We start from the raw sequence: 20,427 nt of genomic DNA on the forward strand, positions 1-20,427 counted from the left end.
AAGCAAAATGTTTATTATTACGCTGATCTGTAGTGATTTGTTTGCTTCCATTTCTGGGTCTTTTCTGTTTGTTGTGTGGAATCTACAGTCTGGCTACCTCCCCATATTGTACTTTTCATTATTTGATAACGTAATATCCAGGGGACTACCTGTTTGGTAACTCATATTTGTTGTTTCACAAAAGACATAGCCATACAGTTGAACAGGCTGGTCATCTTACCATTTTGCTTTAGAACATCATCCCAGCCAACCTTGCATAAATGAAAATTACCAATTACAGTGGAGTATACCACCTCTAGAGAACCAGTAGGTCATTTTACATTTATATTTAACAATCTGTAAATGGGAGTACCCAATAATTTTTCATCTTCTAATGTTAAAGCCCATGTTTTGCACCCATATTCTTTCAAGTTTCACATTTTATGTTCTGATCTTGTTCAGGTCATAAGAGAATTTTGCCACCTATCCTGTCTAGAGATATAAATGAAAATGTATTATATCCACCAAATCCATGCCTCCAGTAATCTAGTATCCATCAAATTTTTGTTGTATCAACAGAACTGGGTGCATAATTATTCAGGTACAATTTGGTTACTCGTACTTTTCTTTATCCTGCAGACTTTAGTACTCCAGGTGTACAAATGATTTTCCTTTTAGTGGCTGGCCATCTCCAAAAACCCACAGTAATCCAGAAAAGGGTTCATTTTATAATCCTGAAATCCTAAAATATCGAACTTCAGAATCTCGAGATCATAAAGCCAAAACCTTAAAATCCTCAAACCCCAGAATCGCAAATTTCAAAACTGCAACTCCTACACTAACCATACACCACACACATACACATACACACACCTTTCCACCACACACAAACACACAAAGCTACACCCCCGTACTTAAATATATTAACTCCAAGGCTGCACTACACAGACAAACACATGAAAACACCACCATACAAGCTACATTCCCCTCGCGCACACACATCACAGTAACAAAACACACTGACAAACACTAAAGCCACTAACCAAAACCCTTAAACATAAATACTTAACTGAATCTCCAGCTATCTATTCACACACTGCAACAATAGAAGCGCTAATTCAACATCTCCGGACTTTGGGATTTTGAAATTCACGTTTTTGGGTTTTTGGAGTTTTGAGCTTTTGGTTTTATAATCTCAGGATTCTGAAATTCGATATTTCAGAATTTCGGGGTTATAAAGTGTTCCCCCAGAAAATCCCCTGAAAACGTCATATTTTCTTCCTCAAAAATGTATAACCATACTATACTTATATTTAATCTCATTTCCACTGTAAAGTGATGAACATGTGTTCCTTCTCTGGATAGATAGCATAAAATCCATGTTCTGCAGTAATGCCTCTGAAATACTTCTACTTTACTATGAGGCAGACATGTTAGTGTCCTATGCATAATGAAGAAGACATCATTGTCTTATACAAATTGCTGTACTTATAAATATGACGATTTATATTTCTACTGATGGAATACCCTGCCACAATCAGTTTTACTGTGCAGCTTGACTTTTCATTTTAAATTTGTTGTCTTAACTCATTTAATTATTCTTTTCCACTATAATGACCTCCTGTACCCATTTACTTTTTGTTTTGTACCCATAACCCTTACATATACTGCCAGTCTCCAACTCCTGTCTGTTTTTGGTCTTTTTCATCACCAAGTCCTAACTATGTCAGTGTTCACTGATTCTATTCTATTCTATGAATATCCATATATTAAATCTATATATGGATGTGGCTATTTATATATATATATATATATATATATATATATATATATATATATATATATATATATATATATATATATATATATATATATATATATACATATATATATATATCTAGATATATGGTTTACTATAAATTTTTCGAATGGAGATCCTCCGCAGATGGACAATTCGAAACTGGATGTTCGAATGTCCATTTTGCTGAACATCTCTGTGTTTGAAAGTTTATATCAGCGAATGCAAGTTTATATCAGCAAATGCACTGTGCATTCGCTGATATAAACTTTGGTCGGTGTACCGTACTGAGATAGCAGTACAGTGCGGTGTGGAAACTCATCCATTTCTTCACTGTATTGCGATCTCTGAGTTGGAATATATAGCTAGCAGGGGGTATCAGCGTGATGTGAGGTATAGGAGTTTCATTCACATGAGCTCTTATACAGATATCACATGAACTTTTTAGACACAATGTCAAATCTGCTGAATTCGATCAGCTGATTCAACATTGTGCCTTAGCAGTGATGTTGTTTTTCATTGTTGTGAGTCAGTCTTCCGAACAGTATTTATTTTGTCATTCGCAAAAATGATAGTAAACCTCTATATATATTTATATATATATATATATGTGTGTATATATATATATATATATATATATATATATATATATATATGTCATATCATATGCAACTCTTTAATGATAGGCCATTTGTTTTTCATTGTTATATTTAGTCCTGAAGGAGAAGCTTTGAAATCTGTATGTCATTTTAATCTCTTGCTTTTTATTTCCACCCGCTAGTTGGTTTAAATAGAGATTTTGTTGCACTTTACTTGGCTGCTGAGGTGTAGATTGCAACAGTGTGGGTCATTGTGTCAATTAATGGTGGGTTGATGCTGGCCTTGCCATGAATGTTGCAGGTTCTTAGACTGTGCACTGCTGTGGTCTTCCTCAACAGCTGCTTTACATCAGCAATCTGGTATTGATTTAAGAAGTTGCATATGATATTGCAGCATCTTAAATGAATGCATTCAGTGCCTTAATGTGGTAGTAGCTGTATATAGGTTCAGTGGTACAGTTACTAGCACTTGAAGTATTAAGTGCATTCATTTAAGAAGATATACTATCATCCTCACTTTCTTTATAAATGCTGGGACTTCACTTGTATCCCATCAGCAAGTGCCATTCATGCCCCCTAACAGCTTGCATCTGGGTCAGTAATCCACTCCACCCCACCCGAGTTATGGCTCTGGTCTTTGAGGGAGTCAATGAGAACTCCAGGCTTGTGATCATCTGTGAACTTGGTCAGCCAAATGCTTTTAATAATGGTTTGTACATCAGAGAGTAAATGACAATTACAGGTGGTTCCAGAACACATCTCAAGGATACACCACCAGTGACAAGTTTCTTAAGGGATAGTGTGCAAACAACACTAAAATAATGAGTTTAATCAATAAGTCAGTTGCCAATCCAGTAGGTTAAACAAGAATTTATACTGAATTTGACCAGTTTATTGTGATGCCACAGTGGGCTGTAATGTCAAAGGCCTTAATTAAATTAAGGTAAGCCGTGTGCATGCAGTAACCAACAGCTACATTCTTTCAGTGAAGTCAGCTAGGATTAATAAGCATGTTCTACATTTTACGAAATGAAATTGGTTTGGGAATAAGGACTGTAGATCCCATCAGTTATTACTTCCCCTATTAGCCCCCCATCCTCACCTAGAAGGAATATGTTAACTTCATGTTTTCACTGAAACTAAAATATATGTAGTTTCAGTCTTGTCCTTTGACCTGGCTATAACATAATCTGAGAAAGAAAAGTTTGTCCAGCAAACTTCCCTTGGCCATTAGAAACATCATCCATGCACAAGAATTCAAGACAGGTCTCAGACTCTATCTACACAGCTCTAGGATATGTCTTTGTAACCATCCCACCTAAAATGTATTCCCTTCCCTCCTTCCTACCCATCCATCCTTTTCTCCCCTTCTCTTTTCCCCTATCCTCTCCTCCACCTCCCTTCTCCTTAAACCCTCAAACTATTCTAACTTCCTGAACATTAAACCAGCCCTCTACTACTCCCCTCCTAATCCCTCTAGTTTTCTGCCCCAGTAATCTTATACTTCTCTTCCCTGCCCACTCTTCTTCCCTTCTCTTTCATTTTCCCTTTTCCGTTTTAGCTTACACTTAAATCATCTTCGAAGTCTGTCCTGCTGGACCACCATTAACTAGTTCCTCGACATCTTTGCAACCTTTGCTTAGGCCAAAATGTTCTTCTTTAGCCACTTCTAACTTGACGTCCCATTTTCAACTATATCTTGTCTTGGAAAACAGTAAGTTAACTATTGCATACACATTATTGTATTTTTATTCTAATCTGTTATTCTTTACTTTGAACATCCTGCCTGTACAATCTTTCCATAGAAGTTTATTTTTCTTCTTGTATAATTTTGTTTTGTAAACCTGTCTGTTTTTTATTTCTGTACCAGAAAAGTTTTGTTTTGCATTACTTGTCCTTTAAATCTAATTTTTGTATAATTTATGTATAAATTTTTTCACTTCAGAGATTTTCTCCTTGGGCTACCTCTGAAAAGGACGCAAGCTCAGATGGACTAACCCGGTCAACAAATGTCAAATAAATAAATAATAAATAGCACAGACGACTAAGACTATCAGCTAGTAATTTGTTGCTTCCTGTACCACTCAGTTTGATTTCCTCTGCTTCCATTTGCCTACGACTCTGAACATTTCACTAACCCAGACCATTTTCCCAGGCTGAGTCTGGAAAAAGTCCACAGGGATCAGTGATTTACCCTCATTAACCACTACAAATTTACAAACAAATAAATGAATAAACAGATGGCCCAAACAGATACCATGGATGAAATGGATCAAAATGAAAGAACATTACCACTAAATGAAATTAAAAAAATGAAAAATCAGAAAATCATTTTTCTAGCATTTTCAGTTTTGATTTTTTTCTGCAATAAACAAATGAAAACCTGTTTAGTAGAGCTTGTTAAAAACGCATTTGAATGTCAGTCATGTTGAGTTTTTTGATATGAATAACCTTGTTAACTATGTAGATCTGTAATTGATATGAATAACCTTAATGAAAACAAAAATGCAGAAAGGTAGCAGTCTGGCGATACAAATCCATGAAATGTGAAGAGGTTTGAATGCAAAATTAGTTTAATAAAGTAGCGTTTTCGCTGCTTGAAAAATCCGCAGCTTCTTCAGAAAAAACTTAAAAACAAGCAGTGAAACTTTTTTTAAAAAGGTTTAGAGGAAGTGTTAAAATTACATCACTTCCTGTTGAGAACCTCATGACAACACGCTCATACTAAAAAGTTACTAAAATCGCTCCAAAACATTAAACGGGCGCAAAGTTAGTTTAATAAAATACCATTTTCGCTGCGCCGAACCTGGAACTACCGGCTACTGGGGCACTTGACAATGCTTCAACAATTAATTCCATTACTGATAACCTAAAGAAACTGGATAATAAACTTTTGAAGCTTAAGAAACTCCAACTTGAAGTTTCTTACTTCCAACAGTGCATCAAAGAACACATTACTCCTAAGGGCTTACGTTCTACTTTTTCACCTTCAGGTTTAATTCAAGGGTCTGAGGATTTTTACAATGACCTTATGGGCCTTTTTGAAGCACAAGGGTTACAGCTTCTAGAACTTTTGGTCAAGCATTACACTTTGAATATCCACAAAGTTACTGAAGAAATTAACCTTTTGGATGACTTAATCAAAATTGATACTGACTTTTTGAGATACAAGTTCGACTACAATCGCATATTTAACAGCATCGATGGTTTAATGACTAAATTAAAACAAAATAAAATCAAGAAATTAACTAGGGATAGAACAGCATACCAGCAGCGTAAAGCCTATCCCAAACTACAACAACCACAAGCCCGAGAATTTAACACCGGGCCAGAAACACTGATCGACAGTGAGGACAGTAACGACAGCAATGGAGATGGAAACATGTGTAATCATGCAGAAACTGGGACACTTTACCAAAGTGAACCCCGCAGAAGTAATAGAATTAAAGGAAACAACAACAGAAATAGAAACAAAAACAATGGCAATGACAGAGCAGATTTTCAAAGGAATAATCACACTAATTTGGATAACGGTGACAACCGTTTTTTAGGACCTCTTCCAGCCCGGACCTACCAGACCAGGAACAGGTCATGCAACAACTGAGTGACACATCAAACTCTGACTTGATAGGAACAGAAGACTTACCTATTGAACATGAAACTGGCCCACTAATTCTCACTAATCTCAAGGGGGATTTTAAAATTTATAACTTCTCCCAAATTGACTTACAACCAGAGATTATTGAATTATTGGCTAGAGGGAACACCTTTGTCCCAAGTACGTCTTTTAATTTAACTCAAACCATCATCGACCTGAAATGTTTTGTGAGAAAATTGAACCTGAATCTGCTTTTTAATAACAACGACCATGTTAATTCTTCTACTTTAAAACTTTCGAGCATCTTCAATCCACCGTTACATGCAGGGTTACGCACCTTTGAATCTATCTGTGAAATTGACTTGAGGCACTTGAGGAGCCAAGGTGGATCCCTCAGTCATTCCCACAGATCAAATGTTTCCAAGGACCAGAGAATGGCCCTCTCCGATTTGAAAACCTTATCTATCCGCTTAATTAAGCCTGATAAGGGAGGTGGCCTAGTAGTTTTTGAAAACAACATGTATATAGAGAAGATGTTCATTGTTTTAGACTCACCTGCATACTCCGTTTCCTCTCTCAATGAAATGAACTTGGCATATAAAAGGATGAGAGGTTATTTGAGAGACCTCTTCCTCTCAGCAATCATTGATCTGGACCTTTACAGTTACTTAGACATCACCTTCCCCAAAGTGCCAGTCATGTTTGGAATTCCGAAAATACACAAAAACCTTGCAAATCCTCCCATGAGGGCCTTGGTGGATGGTAGGTTGTCTATGACATATCCATCAGCCAAGTTAATTGATGAAATATTGTCAAAATACATCAAAGAAATTCCTACTATCTGCAAAGATTCTTGGTCTTTTTTAAGTAACATCAACAGTATGATTTTTGAGGATTCCAACAACTTTTTAACCATCGACATTGTGGATCTATATACTTCAATTCCACATCAAGAAGCTGTAGAATGGTTAGAGCTGAAATTACTCGAACTGAGGGCTACTTCTAACGAAATTAGAATTGTCACCGAGTTATTGGACCTTGTTTTAAGTTCCAGTTTCTTCATGTTTAACAACCAGATCTACCTTCAAAAACAAGGGGTGGCAATGGGATCTCCTTGTGGGGCTAGCGTGGCTAATTTGTTTATGTTTTATTGGGAAAGTAAATTTCTCTTTTCTGATTCTACATTCAAGAAACAGATACGATTATATACACGCTACTTAGATGACATCTTCATCCTCTTTAATGGTGATTCCCATGAGGCTACCACCCTTGTTGAGCACATGAATCAAACAACTCCATTCTTGAAATTCACTTATCATTTTTCTACCAAAGTTATTGACTACCTTGATGTGGAAATTAAAAAAGATCGAATAGGAAAAAGATACTTGTCCTCAGTTTTTCGGAAAGCGACCTACTGTAATTCAATGCTCCACTTCACCAGCCTGCACCCTTATAAGCAAAAATGTGGAATAGTAAAAGGCCAGCTAGTACGGGCTGCACGGATGTGCAACACATCCGAATCATTTCAAAAAGAGGTTCAATTTCTCAAGAACCAATTTTCCAGCAGAGGATATCCTGAGTTACTTCTGGATGATATTATTCTTGAGATTGAAAGTAAGAGAGCAACAGGTTATTTTAAACCCCTACTAGACGAATCCAAGACTAACTTGGCCAACAATGCATCTGGAATTTCGTGTGTAATTTCTTCTACCTCTCCTACTGATGTAGATTGCTCTGCTTCTCTACTGTCACCTTCCAAGACAAAATAACTTCACTACCAGTTTCATAACTACTTTCAATAATGACTCCAAGAAAGTTACTGACATTATTTGGAAAAATTGGTATTTTATAAGCAGCGATCTATATCTATCTGAAATATTGGGCGCAGTTCCAAAGTTTGTTTTCAGAAGAGGTAAAAACCTCAAGGAGCTGTTACAAAGCAACCCCTTGAATATGGATTTCACTAGGAACAAGGGATGCTTTACTTGTGGGGCTTGTAATTATTGTAATGTGATCAAAGCTGGAAGCTCGTTTCAAGTCAACAGGAGGAAATATTTCATCAAACATAGAATTAACTGTGACACCCGGTCTGTCGTGTATCTAGCCCAATGTGAATGCTGTTCTGCATTCTACATTGGCAAGACTGACAGGAAATTGAAGCAGCGTATCTACCAGCATATTTATACCATGAAGAATCATAAACTGGATAACGCACTGGCCAAACATACAGAAAGCAACCCTGGCCATAAATTTTCCTTTATGGGCATTGACCATTTACCTAATAATATTAGGGGAGGCCCTACCCCATGTCTATTAGAATTAAAAGAACTTCAATGGCAAATAACACTCAATGCATTTAATAACCCAGGGTTGAATGAGAACTGCAATATCTCAGCAGTTCTAAAAATGAGGAGTTACACTAGATAAATTTACTGATTCCTCCATTTCTCCCTTTTCTCCTGCTCTCCCCTCCCCCTCTTTCCCCTTCCCCCCCAAATCCCCCCATTCCCTCCCCACCCCCCCCTTCTCCCCCTTCCCTTCCCCACGCCCCCTCCTCCTTCTCCTCCTTTCCTTCCCCCCTCCACACCCCTTCACCCCCCTACACCCCCTTCACCACACCCCACCCCTTCCCCTCCCCTTTCCCCTTCCTCCCCTCCCCATCCCCCTCTTCCTCCCCTCTCTACGCCCCCTCCCCTGTACTTCCATCCCCTTTTTTTCACTTTTTTTTCACTTTCTTTCATTCTTTCATCTTTTTATATCTCTTTACATCTTTTTACATCTTTTTCACTTTTTATCTCTTTCTACCTCTTGCTTCAAACTTGCCATTTTATTTAGTATTGGTTCATGTTTTATAATATTTAGCCATTTCTTACACATTTTAATCCTTGGAGCTCATCTAGCAATTTTTTTGTATGAGCGTGTTGCCATTAGGATTTCAACAGGAAGTGATGTACTTCCCTCACTTCCTCTAAACTTTTAAAAAAAGTTTTGTTTTTTTGTTTTAACGGAGTTTTTTGTGAAGAAGCTGCAGATTTTTCTAAGCAGCGAAAATGGTATTTTATTAAACTAACTTTGCGCCCGTTTAATGTTTTGGAGCGCTTTTAGTAACTTTTTAGTATGAGCGTGTTGTCATGAGGTTCTCAACAGGAAGTGATGTAATTTTAACACTTCCTCTAAACCTTTTTAAAAAAAGTTTCACTGCTTGTTTTTAAGTTTTTCTGAAGAAGCTGCGGATTTTTCAAGCAGTGAAAACGCTACTTCATTAAACTAATTTTGCGTTCAAACCTCTTCACATTTCGTGGATTTGTATCACCAGACTGCTACCTTTCTGCATTTTTGTTTTCATTTTGGTTTGTTTTTTGCTTCTCCAGTATTTATATGAATAACCTTGTTAACTATGCAGATCTGTAGTAAGGTTTAACTTACATTAATTTATAAAACTTACCTGCCAAGCCTTAAAGTTATGATTCTCTGTGCAGGACCTGTTCTGAAATGGCCCATTTCCAAATGAGCATGAAAACATGTCATGCAAGGCATGAGCAGCTACATAGACTGCCTGATAAACATTGTAGGTGGTTGTCAAAGAAGAAACGTCTAAGAAAGGTATGTCTAGTTCTTTAAGGATCTCTTTTCCTGAGCAAAGTTTTATTCCTTCATATAAGGATGTTTTTGTAATTTGACTCAGATTAGCACTTAGCCACATACAGCCAAAGGCTGTCTCCCAAAATGCCTTCACAAAAATGTCATCAGGGAATATCAATGGATGAATGCTATCAAGGTATCTTCTAAATCCTGGCATTTCTCCTTTGTGGTACAGAAACCCAATAGTACCCTGCAGAGTTTTGTGGAAACTTGTTTGGGAAAAGATGGGAGAGGAGTACCATCCCTCACTGGCTATCCAGGTTTTGCCAGTTATGTTGCTCTTGTAGATTTCTTCCATTACAGGATTCAGGCTGTCATCACTAGAGAAGGCCAAAATAACATTTGCAGATGATCCCTTGATAACATGAATGATTCTGTGGATCTTTGTTGCACTGTAAATTACAGGAATTGATTCAAAAAATGCAATACAAGCTTCAGACTTCAGAAGTTCCTCTTTAATGATCTGGCTACCCTGCTGTCCATAGTCACTTTCTTCTGCCAGGATTCCAACCCAGGTCCAGCCAAAATATATTAGTAACTGAGTTAAGCCAATAGACTGGAATCTGTCACTGGGAGCAGTGCGAAGGAATGAAGGGAACTGTATTTTGTTACTGAGCATTGCCACAGTTGAACCATAGCTGATCTGAAAAGAAATTGTCCTAAAGTAATTAACATAATAATAGTTTCTCCACATTTGAACTTTTAGAATTTGAGTTCAAACATGGATGTTTGTAAATGCACTTATACTGTTATGGAAGGTTTATATAAGGTATACTACTGTATCAAAGCATTCTAAATTTCAGCAGATGCATTAATTCATAATATCAATGTCTGAAAATTCTATGAATTTGTTAGCACTCATTAACAATTGTTATAATTCTTATAACAGTGATATCTGTCAGCCTTGATAATAATGCATGCCATGTTGGACTCTATGATTCTGTTGCTTTCATATTAATACATACCATGGGGATTCTGTGATTCCTTTGTCTTGGGCAGTGGTTGTTAAGATGAAATGACTTGTACTGTGTCCAGTCAAGAAACAATCCTAAGAGAAATGCTGGTTTGGAATTGCTGAGAGATTATTTTTTTGTATGATTACTCTAAACAGGGTTTTAATCTTGCTCTGAGAAATGACATTTTCCATACTACAATGACAATTTCCGCACTGCCGGTGCTTCTGAGATGATGCTGTGTTCTATTAATCTTAAGCATGGTACATACAATACTGCAGGCCTTTTTCAGCATGGAGAGATTAAGCATTGGCTACAACCCAGATGAGTCAAGTTTAATTAGCTTTTGGGCCTTGAAAGAGCTAGTGAGAGTGGGTGGTCTAATCTACTCAATGCAGGCACATTTGGGAGGAGTAACTGAACAGTATGCAACATTATGTGTAACAAATGCATGCTTGGTATTACAAAGCTGTTCATGCTATCTTTCGTGGACACGTGTAGAAGTCAGTGCATGCAGAGGAAAGACAGCATAAGCCCTCCTGATGACACAAGACACATCAGTTGTCAGCTAGAGAGGTTAAAATAAATCACTCTTCTCCCTAACAAACATTAAGCTGAGGTTGTCAACGGGTTCTGTAGCCTGATGATAATTAAGATCTAGCCTTAAATGTTGATGGCCCTTGTTTGGGGGTAAAACTAGACCATCAGAAAAGATGAAAGAGACAGCAAAATAGCAAGGACAAGTAACCAAAGCCACCCTTTATGGGTATTTGGATGATGCCCATTGGTCTGCAAAGCTTTCACCTCGGCACCTAGGCAACCAAACAAGCCACCAGGAGGTGAACAGAATTCCCCAGATGAGGTAGGGTGCAAATTATTGAGGTGAAACAGAAGAAGAATGTGAGACAAAAATGGTAAAGGTTTCATTTGCGGCAGGCACAATGGGCAAAAAGCACTTAGAAAAACTGGCAACGATAATAGAGGAAGGTATGACATGCAGTAGGTACAAAACAGATACTGAAGCCTATGAATAAATACGACAAATGGGTAAACAGAATGATGTATTAGTGGTGGTGAAGGATGTAGAGATGGCAAAGGAAAGATGTAGATATCGCTGTAAAAATGTACACATCGCTGTAAAATGCAAGACCAACGAAGGCAAAAAAGGCATGTGAATGGCTTTATTTAGGGAAAATTAAACAAAGTGCGAGTGAACCATAAATATCTGTTTATAGCTGATATCCTACAAGGGCCTTCTATGTCTTATTTGGAATGGAAAATAGAGTGAGGTAAATCATATGAAAACAGTCAGATCACAGTTCTGAAAAAGACAGACAAATTAGTTTAGGATCATAGTTCTGAGTCAGGGGTGTAGCAAGCAAATTCCAATTTGTACTCACAAGCTGTTAGTGCTACCGCCCGACACCTATCACTTAAAAATGGACATATCTCTCAAAATTCTGCCCCCAAATACTTAGTAAATGTGACTAACATTTCCATTGTTCCCTCTAAAAATATTAAAATATTGTTTTCAGATTATCAATATTGCACCCATTGTTAAAGGCATTCATTTAGACACTTGTAAACATGATATCACCTGAAAAATGCCATGTTGATATGGTGCTCAGAAGAAAAATGTACTCAGTACAGTACAAAGAGTATGCCTGGCTACCCCCTTGTTCTGAGTGGAGTACACATCAGTTCAGGATCACTACAGAGAAAGAGGGGACACACACTGCTGCAGGGTTAGGGCTAGGTGCACAAATCAAGCTCATTGCTATGTCTGAGGTGCACATTGTTGCAGGATCACTGCAGGTAAAGGGGTACACATCTCTAAAGGCCATTGCTGGAAATGGGATACACATTAGTGCATGTTTTTTTTTTTTTTTTTTTGCAGTGGGGGATACACATTTTAGGATCACTACTATGAATGGGATACACATGTGGTTGCTAGTTTCCTTCTGTAAGCACGATATACATTGGTGCATTATCACTATCCTGAGTTTGTCATACTTTAGAACAAGACCATTGCTGGCTGTGGGGTACATATGGTAACTGCTGACACTGGGGTATACATTGACATAGGAACACTTTTGGCAGTGAGGCATATACCAGTACAGGATCACTGTTGGAACTGGGTATACATCAGTGAAGGTTCATTACTAGGGGTTGGATAGACTTTGGTGAAGGATCACTGCTAGTAGACGACTACACACCTGTGTAAAAGTACTGCTGGGAGAACAGTACACTTCGGTACAAGATCACTGCAGACAGACTTTGATACAGGATCAACACTGGTAGTAAGGTACTCATCAGTAAAGGATCACTGTTGGGAGTGGGGTGCATATCAGGACAGAATCACTGTTGCATGAGGGGTGTACATCAGTACAGGATCACTGTTTGGAGTGGGGTGCATGTCAGGACAGGATCACTGCTGGAAGTGGGTACACTGATACAGGCTCACTGCTGGTAGTGGCAGACATAGGAGTGCAGGATCAGTGCCAGGACTGGGGAACATATCAGTGCAGGATCACCACTGAGAGAATGGCACACATCAATACAGGATCACTGGTGGGAGAATGGCACACATCAGTACAGGATCACTGGTGGGAGAATGGCACACATCTGTACAAGATCACTCCTAGGAGAATGGCACACATCAGCACAGGATCACTGGTGGGAGAATGGCACACATCAGTACAGGATCACTGGTGGGAGAATGGCACACATCAGTACAGGATCACTGGTGGGAGAATGACACACATCATTACAGGATCACTTTTGGAAGTAGGTACACAGTATAGGATCAGTGTTGAGAGTGGGTATACATTAGTGTTGGTCCACAGCTGGAAGAGTATTGCACATCTGTGTAAAATTACTGCTGGAAGAATGGTACAAATCAGTACAGGATCAATGCTGGGACAATGGCACACATCAGTACAGGATCAATGCTGGGACAATGGCACACATCAGTACAGGATCAGTGCTGGGAGAATGCACACATCAGTACAGGATCAGTGCTGGGAGAATGGCACACATCAGTACAGGATCAGTGCTGGGAGAATGGCACACATCAGTACAGGATCAGTGCTGGGAGAATGGCACACATCAGTACAGGATCAGTGCTGGGACAATGGCACACATCATTACAGGATCAGTGCTGGGACAATGGCACACATCAGTACAGGATCAGTGCTGATTGCACATATCAGTACAGGATCCATGATGATTGCACACATCAGTACAGGATCAGTGCTGACAGAATTGCACACATCACCACAGGATCAGTGCTTGAAGAATGGCATACATCAGTACAGTGCTGGGAGAATGGCACACATCAGGGCAGGATCACTTTTGGGAGTGGGTATACATAGTGTAGGGCCACAGCTGGAAGAGTGCTGCACATCTGTGTAAGATTACTGCTGGGAGTGAGATACATTTCAGTGTAGGATCATTGCTGAGAGTGGGGTACATATCAGTACAGGATCACTGCTGACAGCAGGGTACATTTTGGTGCAGGATAACTGATGCAAAAGGGGTACACATTACTGCAGGATCAGCGTTGGGTAGACACATTGGTGAATGCACAGATCAATATGCATTGATAACTTGCTGCTCTGATAATAGTTATAACATTGGACTAGACAGAAAGTATTCACCAGATGGAGAATGTAGTATGTTAACACCAGTGAGCTTCACCTTTCAATGAGTTATTAATGCATGTGTCACTATGTGATGGGGAAAATAGATAAGAATGTAACAGTGTCCTTTAATGAAGTGACTAGAGAACTGTGCTTGAGCAGGCCACAACCTTGACACCATACATCAGAGAAAACCCATGAGCAGTGAGCAGTCTGAGACTTTGAATAATGTTGGTGAAAACGCTTCAGATGTAGTTTTACACAGAGAGATCAAAGCATCTGTAATAGTGACAGCATTTCAGAGCTGCAATGTAAATGTATCTGTTGTATACATGGATCCGTGCTGTTAATGCTAATGAGCAAGCAATAGTGATTATAATTTCGGGTGGTACACCCTTGCTTCTTGAGAATATGTGTGGAATATAGACCTCATGGGTGGTACAGCTAATTTGCTGCCTCTGTATATTAGTTAGTAAGCCTCCTAACATGGTATAATATAAGAGAGTATAGGACTGTTTGCCAAAACTGAAGAAATACATGTGCATAAATTAATTAGATTTGCAGTCAAGACTTTCAAGGTTTGAATTTGAAAAAGTGCAATTTTATGTGGGAATGCTACTCAGCTTCACTCTTATGGAATTCTTTAATTCAAAAAGAAATCTGGCAGAAAAATGGAAGCTTAGTATTCAAAATTGGATTTATTTCTCACTGAAAGTGAGTTAGCTGAAAAATAAAAGGTTTAATGTGCTGTATTCCTGTAAGTTGCTGGAGAACAAACTATAAAACTATTTAACTCATTAACTTTTCTTGAAGAGGAGAAGGGTAAAATGGCAGTATTCAGCAACAAATTCAGTAACTATTGCCAGACCTAAAAGGAACTTTCTATTTATTAGATATTTGTTCTTTGAAAGACACAAGGCCCTACGGACCTTATAGATGTTTATATTATTGAACTGGATAATATACAAAAATATTGCAAATCTGATGACTTGCATGATTCTGTAGTAAGATGTGGTTAATATGTTTCTCTTGCTCTAATAAGTATATTCCATTTACCATTATGTCACATATTAAGAGGAATCCCTTCCTTCTGCAACGTATTCATAGGTTCATAGGTTCATAGGTTAGTACTAGGCTATAAGCCCTAGGGCCTATACAAGCCTAGCCATAACAATTCCCTGAATATTTCTTCCCACATTATTTACTTTCCTGGACCCCTGTCTAGCAGGGCGACTGACGTGATCCCTGGGGTGAATTTCCTTTCTCCCATCCAATCGTCAAGGTTCCTCTTGAAGAGGTCCAAAGAGGCACTCTGCTTGACATGTATGGGCAATCTATTCCAGAGTCTGGGGAGTCTCTGGGTCAGGAACCTATCCCTCCAACATGTTTTGTTTATTGTGATGACAAGGTTTAGATCCCTGGGCGTGTAGCTCTGAGGGATTGGGATTTCTTTAAGTGTAGCATGTCCAACAGCTCTGGGTTTGACATGGCCTTGTATGTTAAGCAGAGATCGCCTCTGAGTAGACAATATCACGACAGAGTATAGCTGGAGTTTTTAAGGCGGTCAGCATAGGGCATCTGCTTTAGGCCTGTGATTCTTTTAGTGAGGTATTTCTGAGGCCTTTCCAGTTGTTGCAGATGTCTTGAGAGGTACATACCAAATGGGGCATTGTATTCTATAATGGGTCTAATGAGGGATGAGTACAGTGGGACAATGACCTCCTTTTTCTGGATGAAAAGCCCTTCGTGATGAGGTGTGCCACATAGAAGGATTTCCTGACTGTTGTGGCGATGTGGTTATCGAAGGTGAGACCACTGTCCACCTGTGTCCCTAAGTCTCTTATCACACTTTCTGTGTTTAGTGTACTGCCACCTATATGGTATTTCATGGATACATGTTTCTTCCCAAAGGGATAACAATACATTTCTTGGCATTGAGCTTGAGCCCATGGCTCTGGCACCAAGCATCTGTTTCTGTAAGGCCCTTTTGTAGAGTATCCACATCATTTGGGGATTCAATAATGGCTCCCAGTTTGCAGTCATCTGCAAACTTTGTTAGCCACAGTCCCTTAGTGTTGACCTGTACTTCAGAGAAGTAGATGCCAAACAAGAGCGGCCCCAGGACTGAACCCTGAGGTACTCCACTTGTCACTTGTCTGGAGCTGGATTTGGAGTCGGCTACTTTTACAGTGTGGGTTCTATCAGTAAGCCATTTAGCAACCCATTGGGTGACATAGGGATTAATGCCCAACTTAGTAAGTTTATCTATGATTCCAGAGTGGGGGATGGTGTCAAAGGCCTTGGCAAGGTCTAGATAGGCTGTGTGGACCACCTTACCCTTGTCCATGGCTCTGGAGAATCTCCTTTCTCTTTTCTGTACTTCTCTGTGTTTACTGTGGTATTTCAAAACTTTCTCCTCTCTCTAATGTACTCTACTCAGCTATGAAACACTACATATGATGCCTGTCTCTCTTTTCACCAGTTTTACTTCAGACTAGGGTCTCTTTTGATGAAAGAGATGCTGCCACCAGCATATGTCAGAAGGCCTGTTTGTCTCTTATACTTACCTCTATTTAATAATATTAACCAGAGGCATTTATTCTCACCCTTGACTAAGTTATTTTTCCTTATCTTCCTACCCATCCTTACCTTTTTCCCTTCTCCAAATTTCCTCTCCTATCCAGGCTACATCTACTATAAATTTAAATCAAAATAAAGGCATTAACATACTCCACCTTATGTCCAAAGTCCTAACAATAAATGGATTAAGGGTTATGTAGCCTTGCACAACCCTGACATTCACAGCGTGACTGAGTCTTGCTTAAAAGTCCTTTCCTGACCTTCTTTTTTCTTACATGAAGAGTGTCAAACTGTTTACAGTAACAGAATCAGTATTAAAATAAGTGGGGAGCCATGCTTGTAATAATGAAAACTCGAAAGATAAATACCTCTTTTATAGCATGTGTTAACCCGGAGAACAAAGGCTTCTACAAACTAATTTGTTAAACTAATTATTAATAATCATGTTAAACTGTGCATAGCAGTTGTTTACATCCCCTCCTCCTTCAAATCCTAATCTTTTCCAGTCTGCTATACATTCCATATATCCGTGGTCACCCAGAAATAACACAGATACTTACAGGGAACTTAACATTGACCTGCTTGGTCCCCAAATCAACAAATATGTATCTTTATGGAGCTTCTCACAAATTGTGTCCTCAGACTAGAAGCAATTCTTCCACCAAAAAGGAGCTCTTCTAGAGCTCATTCTCACAACTATTCCTCCTAGTTTAAGATGTTTCCTGCCTTCCAAATGCACTTGATCGATCGTCACTCTAGTCATGCTGTCATGCCCTACAAGATCCCAAAACCTCCTTCACTTTTCATGTACTAGAAATCCTTCTCCAAAACTAAATAAAACCTTTATTTTATAAAGCACAGAACAAGGGGAAATCTGCTCGCTTAGATTCTGACAATCTAGCTTACCTAACACTCAGACCAAAGTTTAAACTTCTGTTCCTGGAAAGAAAGAAATGCTTATATTTTCTAATCTTATAAATCTTCTGGAAATATATCAGATATCACCTATCTTGACAGTCACTAGAAAAACAGTAGCTCTTCAGTCTCTTACTTAAACTCTCTGCTTCGAGGACTTTAATACACTTACTTTCACAGTAAATATGACCTCAGTTTCTTTCTCCTGCTTTACTATACCTTCTCATCTTCCTCCTCTTCAACTTCAAACCCTCCCATTCACATTATCCTCACATTTCCCACAATTCACCCCTCTATCATGTTCCATCTTTGAATAATTACTTCTACAACAATTAGAAAGCTGTTTGAAAAGTCAGAGAGTAAAACAGATCCCTGCCCTAAAGCTGCACATCCCTGCTGTCTTCATGCAACTGCCATATATATCACCAGCATCCTTTGCTCACATTTATAGCATTGTCTCCACAGATAAAACATACGCTGATGGTTCCTATTTCAAAAGTTTGTTCTCTCTTAGCAGGTTATGATTATACAGCCATATGCATTTTTTCTGTGTCCTAACAGCAATATTTGAAACAATCTTTTATGATTATATCTTTGACCATACAAATAAGAATAGACTCTTCCCATTTCTGTAGCATAGAGAGATGAAGGCCTGACTGCCAGATGGATGACCTTTGTTTGATTATTGGCACGGGAAGTCAGTTGGAAAGGATGGCAGTGAGCAGACACTGCCAGATTACCCATTCTAGGGGAGGGAAGGGCTTTGTCTTGCGGCATTGGTGATACCTACCAGTGGGAAGGCTTTCACACACAGTAATGAAACTAGCAAGCCTGCATTGATAGTGGTGCACCACTTAGCCAGAAAGGTCTGCATCGGTATCCATGCACATCTTTGGCTGTAATAGTGACATAGGTTGTAAAGCACCTACAGGACGGGAATTAGTGAATGCCCACTGATTGGCATGCTGGTCCATATTGTTGTTGTCTTTCGGCTTTTCCCAGTTAGGGGTCGCCACAGCAGAACTCCGGTCTGCTAATGATTGGCAGTAGATTTTTACATGCCGAGTTGCCGGCCCTGATGCACAACCTTCAATGAAGGTACGCCCATTCACGCATGTCTCCACACAGAAGACGCTCTAGCTGAGAATTGAACAGGACAATATCTTACTGTGAGATGACAATGCTACCGCAGCACTGGTTCATATTAAAAACCTAAATATTGCATGTCATTCTGATTGGGAATTGACCTTGTCTAGCTCCCACCCTTCATTGGAAGGCTAAATGGGACAACAATGTGAAATAAGAGAGTGCAATCAGACAAATTGTGTGAACAGGAGTCTGGGGGTAGTCGGGCTTAAAAGTCAAATATGGGATCCTCTTTAAATGCCAGCATGACTTCAGGTCAGACCACAACACTCTGGCTGCATATACTTTCTCACTGATAAAATAGATGCATTTATAGAAAACAGCTACTATGCTGGTGCAAATTTTGTATCTCTAAATCAAGCCTTTGAGAGTGCCAACATTATCTAAATGAGCTACAACGTATTGACTTCATCCTCTCTTCTCTAGCATGATTCGCTTGCTATTTCATCCAAAGGATCTTCAGTATTGCTAGTTCAAACTTACCTTCTGAATTTGGCACCTTCTGCTTTGCTACTCCTCAAGTTTCAGTGCTGAACTCATTATTATTGTCTTTGTTTTATATATATATATATATATATATATATATATATATATATATATATATATATAACATAATAAAAATACATATATACAAATCTAGTACATCCAGCTTGTATAGATAAAAAATAAAATGCTAATATATGTACATAAGTAAATACTAAAATAGTGCTAACAAATCTAAAATACAATATGAAAGATAAAAATATATTGTAATATATAATTAAAAATCTAAAAATGTATAACCATTCAAGAGAATCAATGTTTCAATGGTCGAGCTTTTAAAAAAGGTTTAAGCGACACCATTTGATTCAACCCTGGGGGCTTGTCTGAATTAAATCTAATAATCCATCTCTGCTTAGCAGCTTCTGTATCATTAGATACATTTCCCCACCTTAATTTCTCAGACAGTATTTGTAAAACCAAAAATTTAAAGTTATGTTCCGGTCCTGTATTCCTGTTGTGCATAGCAATAGCACTGTTCTCCTTGCAGTTCCTAATATCCCTGTAATGTTCAAGGATCCTATCCTTCAGGCGTCTATTGCTCTTACCTATGTAGAAGCTGTAGCATACTACACAATAGGCGATGTAGACCACATTAGATGTGGTACAATCGGCATAGACATTACTCCTATGACTGAATTTCTTAGAGGGATGTATAAATGTCCTGCCATTGTGTATGTGTTTACATGCTCCACAATTTCTACACATGTATTTGCCCAATCTATTAGATCTACTGACAGTATTAGTAGCGGCATTTCTATAACATAGTTCACTTCTCAATGTTCTATTGTTCCTAAAAGTGAAACTCGGCTTAGTACCAATTATACCCTGTAGGTTATCAATCATGGATAGAATGCCCCAATTTTTGGTTACTACATCACATACTACACTTATGATGCTTGCAAAAATAAGTGGCATCCTAAGTGTATTGTCTGTGTCTGCATGTTTATGCCTTACCTCATCACAATCAATGACTTGCCCGCTTGCTCGAGTTGTGGTGTGTGTATCAAGATAGGGTCTACATCTGCCTGCCCTA

The 20,427-nt window shown here is 38.7% G+C and overlaps 1 protein-coding gene across 1 annotated transcript in view; it reads right to left on the reverse strand.

Moving 5' to 3' along the window:
- The window catches only part of LOC122790583 (extracellular calcium-sensing receptor-like), a 177,999-nt gene that overhangs the window by 117,793 nt on the left and 39,779 nt on the right, over positions 1-20,427 (reverse strand). Inside the window, exon 2 of the mRNA XM_044058108.1 lies at positions 9,420-10,259. Within this exon, the coding sequence (XP_043914043.1) occupies positions 9,420-10,259 (840 nt within the window). The remainder of the gene's footprint in view (positions 1-9,419; positions 10,260-20,427) is intronic.

The sequence above is a fragment of the Protopterus annectens genome, chromosome 16.part0, assembly GCF_019279795.1.
Source record: "Protopterus annectens isolate FY-2018-M chromosome 16.part0, PAN1.0, whole genome shotgun sequence".
NCBI classification, from domain to species: Eukaryota; Metazoa; Chordata; order Ceratodontiformes; family Protopteridae; genus Protopterus; species Protopterus annectens.